At 50.5% G+C, this 6,962-nt stretch overlaps 1 protein-coding gene across 1 annotated transcript; it reads right to left on the bottom strand.

Annotated features, from left to right (window-relative positions):
- Positions 1-5,326: 5,326 nt before the first annotated feature.
- LOC103582512 (carcinoembryonic antigen-related cell adhesion molecule 19-like) lies at positions 5,327-6,360 on the bottom strand (the record flags this gene model as incomplete). The annotated part of the gene is made up of 2 exons (XM_008564085.1): positions 6,306-6,360; positions 5,327-5,695 (listed from the first exon to the last, which is right to left on the bottom strand). Coding segments are annotated over exons 1-2 (424 nt in total), but the record flags the coding sequence as incomplete, so codon positions are not given.
- Positions 6,361-6,962: the final 602 nt, after the last annotated feature.

Raw genomic sequence — 6,962 nt, 5'->3', positions numbered from 1 at the left:
GTGCTTTTGAGCTGTTTCTGCCACTTACTAGCTGTGGGACCCTGGGCGATGTACTTGCTATTTCTGAGCCTCAGTTTCCTCATGTGTAAACTAGGGATAGCTCTAGTACCTGCATACTATGGGCCTTTCTTGTATTTTCTCACTGCCCTGCACTTGTGAAATCTTCCTCCCCAAGAGTCCCGCCAGAGACTTGCTTTCTTAACCTCCTTCTCAGTCAGGAACTGTCATGTGACCCAGGCTTCCCCAACCAGAGGCACCCACAAGAGACTTTGCTTTGGAAACCAGAGACACGAAGATGCAGGCACCATGCAGCGTGCATTAGTTGTGATTCTAGTGGCCGGCATATCCACCAATACATAAATTCCACAGGGGCAGAAATCTTTGTCTGGCTCCTGTACCCCAGTACCTGGCACACAGTAAGTGTTCAATAGATGTTTGTTGAATGAATAGATGAATGAATGAATGAACGAATGCAGCTTTCCGATTCCCCAGAGGCAAGGGTTCTGGGCCCAGTGCTTGTGTCGTGGGCAATGCCTGTTCTCACAGGAACAATTCTACTGAGTGATTTGTACCGTGTTCCTGTTTCCAGCCTCCTGGAGATCCCATGAGTATGCAATATCCTTTATTAAATCCCTTTCTGCACACACCAGCTGAAGTTGGCTTCTGTTATAGCCACTAGAGACATATCAAGTCCCCTCATGATTAAGGGAGAGAAAGCATGTGAGCCACCTGGGACACAGCAAATCCTCCCAAGCACTTCCATCCTCCACCTACATGGGGGCTGCTATGGACCAGATGTTTGTGTAGAGTGTGGTGCTGGTAACGGCAAGGTCCCGGGTTTGATCCCTGTGCCCTTCCCCAAAGAAACTCTAATCTATTTGGATGTGTGGCCTTTGGGAGATGATCAGGCCATGAGAGTGGAGCCCTCATGATAGGATTAGTACCCTTATAAGAAGAGACACGAGACAGCTCGCTCCCTTACTCTCTTCTCTCCGTCATGTGAGAACACGATAAAAAGATCGCCATCTACAACCAGGAAGTGGGCCTTCACCGGACCCTGGATCTGCAGGCACCTTTACCTTGGACTTCCCAGCCTCCAGGACTGTGAGAAACAGATGTTTGTTGTTTAAGCCACCCGTCCTATGGTAATTTGTTACAGCAGCCTGTGAAAGTTGGTTATACAAATTGGGCCATTATGTCACACCCAGACTAAATCAAAATTGAGGGGCCGGGGTAAAAAGCACTCAGGGCACATAGTACCTGCTCCAAGAATCTTCTACAAGCCCAGCTGCTGAAATGACCTGCCGTGATGCTAAGACACGTTTACCTGCCGCCGTCACTCACCAGTCAGAGCCAGACAACTCCCAAAACTTCACTAGTGCCAGTGAGCTTTCTTTCAATACAATATGTGGCATTTTTCTCTCTAATAAAACTCCCAGCCCTTTCTTTGTTCTTTGACGATTCTGGAGACCACTGTGGTCTGTGTGTGTGCCCCAGATTGCAATCCTGTTTCCCTGAATACAACGTTTTCTCTAGAGATTTGTCTCTCTATATTTTATTTGACTTTGACAAGACTGAACTCATTAAAATAGGGACTGAATTTGAGGCCACTGCTGCCCTCAAATATTCAGAAAGCCTGAAGACCTTCTATCATTAAGTGTCCTGGCTGCTGGGGAGACCCCAACCTTCCCCTAGTTCGCAGGAGCCTCTGCGCTCCCTTTTCCATTGAGCTTCCTGCTCCCTGAACTCTCCCTGCAGGAGCCAAGTCAGTTCCCACCTGCCTTACCTGCTCCTCGCTCTCCACTCCCAGCCTCCCTGGGAGTCCCCGTGGAAGCAGCCAGGGCTGAGAAAGAGCCAGGTGTCTGGGGGCCAGGGACATGGACTGTAACCCAGCTGGAGCCTGGGCTCCCTCGTTTGTAGCTGCATGGTATTGGGTGGGGACTTGCCCTCTCCGGGCCTCGACTTGCCTCTCCGTAAAATGGGCATCATCTCGGGGCCTACCTGTCACGCTTCTTGCGGAATGGGATGGGATCGATGCCTATTGAGGTGTGGCTGGCAAAGCACTTAGTTTGGAGGTGCCTGGCATGTAGTAAATGCTCCATAGATGGGAGATGCTGTTCCAAATATTGAGTGCCCGATGTGTGCTTAGCACCGCTCCAGGCACTAGAGAGTTAATGGTGAACACAATAGTAATAAATATATATTGCGACATTACTAGAGACAGCAGGTGGGGAATCCCTGCTTGTCTTCTCAGCCCTGGCTTCCCCAGCTTCCTGCTTCCCATCTGCCTTGTCCTAATTGATACCAACCCCTAGGGCAAAGGGCAGACCCTTGACTCAGAGCAAGCAAAATAGGCCAGGCTTTCCGTCTGCCTCTCTTTTTCTTAGCATCTTTCTTTCTTTCTGTCTCTGAATTTTGGTAGAAGAGATTCAGAACATGCAAACAAGTGTGGTTTGAATCCTCACGGCAGTCGGCGGTCGAGAGGACAGTGGAGCCCAGGAGCGGAGCCCAGGAGCGGAGCCCAGGGCAGAGATGGCGGCCCCTGGAGGGAAGGGAGCACCTTGCCTCCCTCATAACACTTCCATTTCCCACCAGGCCCTGCTGCGCTCCCCACCCATCCATTCATTCTTCAGTGTGTCCTGCCCTGTTCTAGGCTCCTAGGAGACAGCCGAGAACCAGACAGAAACGTCCTGGAGCTGATGTGCCAGGGGTTACCCCTGCGGTTCCACAAGGCAACCCACACTTTGAGCCAGTTGGAGAGAGCTTTTGTCCTTACAGCCTGAGCCTTGGCTCCAACATACCCCACGGCGTTGGCCTTCCAGAATGCCTCTCCTTGCCCTCCTGCCGTGTTGGCCTCCTGCCAGCTCAGCTCATGGGTCCTAAGACTTCCTGCCACAGGCCCTTTGCACAGGCTGAGCCCTCTGCTCGAACCCCTCTCCCAGCTCTTTCCCTCTCTACTTAGAACTTTTTTTTTTTCGTGTCCGGCAACGGATCGCAACCCTCAGTGTCACGCCTGTACCGGACCGTGACCAGCAACGGGATCACAACCCTCGGTGTTGCTCCCATACCTCGCTCAGCCAGTGAGCGGGAACCGGTCTGTATGTGGGATCCGAACCCTCGGCGGGAGCGCCGCCGCACTCCCAAGCGGCGCACTGTAGCAGTGCACCACCGGGCTGGCCCTCTACTTAGAACTTTTAGTCATCATCCAACCTTGTCAAAGGATCACCTTCCCAGTACAACCTCCCTGATACCCCAAATGGTTCCCCTATTTACAGTCTCATAATCTCTGTATTTTCCTTCACAGTTATCTGTCACAGTTCATAATGATTTATTTTTCTGGTGTGTGGTTATTTAGATAATATCTATCTTCCCTATTGGACTTTGAGTCCCTGGAAAGCAGGGCTAGGGCTATCTTGATCACTACTGTGTTCCCAGCACTGGCCAGTACAGGCCAGATACAAAGGAGGCACTTGGGGAGCGTTTGCTGAAGGAAGGAGTGAATGAGCAATTTAGCATCTGTGGGAGGCAGCCACATGTCTTTAGCTCAGGTGGCCCTACATTTGAATTCTGACTCTGCCACTGATTAGTTGTCTGATACTCTAGAAGTATCTCAAACCACCTGAGTCTCAGTTCCCTCCTGGATAAAAGGGAGATTTAACCCATAGTACAACACACGGATAGGTTACAGCATGAATCAGATCACATCCTCTAGTGGCTCCTCATCAAATTTTCCCCACGGCCTACAAGCCCCTGCGTGCCTTTCAGACCTTGCCTCCTACCCCCTCCTTGCCCACTACCTACAGCCACGGAGTCCTTCCGTCTATGCTTTGACCACAAGAAGCTAGTCTAGCCTCAGGGCCTTTGCACTCGCTGGTCCCTCTGCCAGGAACTCTGTCCCCCCAGAAATCCACATGATTCCCTCCTGTTTTAGTCCATCTGGGCTGCTATAACAAAACACCATAAACTGGGCATCTTATAAACAACAGAAATGTATTTCTCACAGTTCTGGAGGCTGGGAAGTCTAAGCTCAGGGTGCCAGCACGGTTGGGTCCTGGGGAGGGCCCTGTCATTGCCGACTTCTTGCCGTGTCCTCGCATGGCAAAAGGATCCAGCGAGCTCCTGCAGGCCTCTTTTATAAGGGCACTAATCCCATTTCACACGTGCTCCACCCTCATGATCTAATAACTTCCCAAAGGTTCACCTGTTTTTTGTTTTTTTTTTTAAAGACTAGTCAAGTGCAGCTGTGAGATGGGGGGAGAGCATAGAACAAGGGGTTCGATCTGTAACTGACTCTGAACAGTCAATTGAGAGAACTCACTACCTTCGGACCAGCCAGGCCCACCTTTTAATGCCATCACCTTGTTGGGGGGGTGCAGTTAGGATTTCAACATACAAATTTGGGGGGACACACGCATTCAAATCATAGCACCTCTCTCCCTCAGTAACCTCCTTCTGATCTCTCCTTAAATGCCACCTCTTCAGTGAGGCCTCCCTGGTGACTGCCCTTCCAATGTCACATCATCCTATTTAATTTTCTCTACCAGGCACGTTATAACCACTCTGTGCCTCAGTTTCCCCATTTGTAAAATGGAAACAATAATGGTACCTGCCTCATGGAGTTGTTTTAAGGTAAAGATGAGTTAAAGAGGGCAGTGTTTCTCAACTGGGGCAATTTTGCCCCGGGAGACATTTGACGATATCTGTAGATATTTCTGGTTGTCACAGGTAGGAAGTTGCTACTGGCTTCTAGTGAGTAGAGGTCGGGGATGCTGCTAAACACCTCTACAATGCCCAAGCCCTCTACTACAAATTGGCCAGTCCAGAATGTCAGTGCTGCCGAGGCTGAGAAACGATGCTTTAGGGAAAATGTTTAGAACAGTACCTGGCCCGTACAAGTGCCTGAGAAATCTTAGCTGCTGCTATCATCAACCACCCTCTCCCTAGCACTTTGCCCAGAGAGGATTCATCAATAAATACCCAACTTATGAATAAGAAGATTGAGTGATAGAGTGTATTCCTTATGACCAGGCACGGTTAATGCTCAATAAATATTTGATTAATTAATGCATGTGAAGAGTAAACGAGATGGTGCATTCTCTAGTGTCTGGCATGAGGCAGGCATTCAATAGATATTTTATTCGCTAATGCATGTGAAGGTTAAACAGTATCTCCAGGGCCTGGCATACAGTAGGTGCTTAATCAATACGTGTTGAATGGAAGAATAAAAGGATCGAATGAAATGGTGTTTGTGCAGGGCCTGGTACATAGTAGCTGTTCAGGGCCCATTAGTGTCCCACGTCCTCCTCCCCCAGCCCCTAACACTCACCGGCTACCCGGACCTCAGTCTTGGCCCTCATGGTCCAGGCAGGGTTGATGGTGATGGCTACCTGGTAGGTGCCACTGTCTGTGGGCTGGGCACGACGCAGCAGCATGGAACCATTGTGGAAGCCCACGATGTCTCGCTGTTTCATAGCACTGCCATCCCTCTGGGGCCGCTGTAGCTGGGGGATGTAGGTGAATAGCCTGGTGCCTCCAGAGGTCTCATCCCCCAGGTACCAGTTGATGTCCTGAAAGGTGTCTGGGACACCCTGGACGGACAGGAGAAGGTCCTGGTTCTTTTGAGGCTGTTCTGGTATCTTCTGGATGTGCAGGGCTGCTCGGGAGCTTTGGGGCATCCACAGGGCCAGGATTGAAGCTGTGGGAGGTAATGGAGGAGGCCTGAGCTGGGGGGTGTTGGGCAGAGACCCAGGCATTTCCTATAGGCCCTTATGTGGGAAGAAAGACTCTGAGTGCTGTTCATTGGAAACAGGCTGGGGTTGATCAGTGATGTCTGCCCTGGAGTGGGAACGCAGGCAGGAACCAGGCAAATCTACGGAGATTTTGCTATCCCATTGGCCCAGAAGGTTTTTTCTGCCCTTTGTTAGATGCTGTGTGATCTGCTTTAAACAATTGGACTATCTGAATTCTCTCATTAATTTATTCAACCAGTATTTATAGGCATTTATATTATATAAGCTACCATACCAATTATATATGATATGTCTAAAATTCCCCAGACTTCTAGGCACTAGGCATACAGCAGGGAACCAAACACAAATAAATTCCTGACCTCATGGTCCTGATATTCTAGAAAATTCCATAGATAAAATGGGGATGAGGTTCTGATTCTCCTGCCCCTCATCCACATCTTACTCTAATAGTTTCATCTTCCACAATACTTTTTCCCTCCTTCTACGAGGAAATCTCAGCCCCCGGGCTAAGTGCCACCCTCTCCCCTCAGCCCTTGAGGTATGTTTCCTCCTTACCTGAGAGCAGGAGGCCCTTTGAGAGGTGGCCCTGGGTCCCTGTGGGAATATCCATCTTGTTGTCCTGTGGAGATGCCAAGGGACCACCTGCTGGCCACCGAGGGCTCAGAGGGCGGGGCGGGCCCAGCCGTCTGAAATGGGCAAGCTCAGTGGGGCTCCCAGGGGTGCCTCTGAGGCTGGCCCAGCCCTAGCACCCCCTTTCCGCGGGCTCTGGAGGCTCTACCTATGCTCCCTGAGATGGAAGCACAGACACTGGTAGAACCAGTTTTCCAGGGTGACTGGGAAATGTCCTGGGGTTTCCAGGACTCCTCCCCTGACCCCCTTCAACCTCTTCTCACTCACTGTGACTGTCAGCAATGACAGCAATCATTAGCAGCAGCAGTCATAACAACCTGTGGTTGAGCAAACCCCTGGGCCCAACACACACTACCTCATCCAGCAGCCACCACACATAACTCTTCCCATTTCACAGATGAGTAAACTGAAGCTCCGGAAAAGAAGCAAGTCTATTGGTAGGCAGAGGTGGGAATCTCACCAGTAGCTGCCTAGGTCTTAGCCTAGTTTTTCAAAAGCATCGCTTCATTCACCCATTCATTCCAGCACAGGTTTCCTGCGCCCAGCCCAGTGCTGGGTGGAACTGTCGACACAGTGATGACT

Source organism: Galeopterus variegatus, unplaced genomic scaffold (genome assembly GCF_000696425.1).
Source record: "Galeopterus variegatus unplaced genomic scaffold, G_variegatus-3.0.2 Scaffold16574, whole genome shotgun sequence".
Lineage (NCBI taxonomy): Eukaryota > Metazoa > Chordata > Mammalia > Dermoptera > Cynocephalidae > Galeopterus > Galeopterus variegatus.
This window is presented reverse-complemented; position numbering and strand designations above follow the sequence as displayed.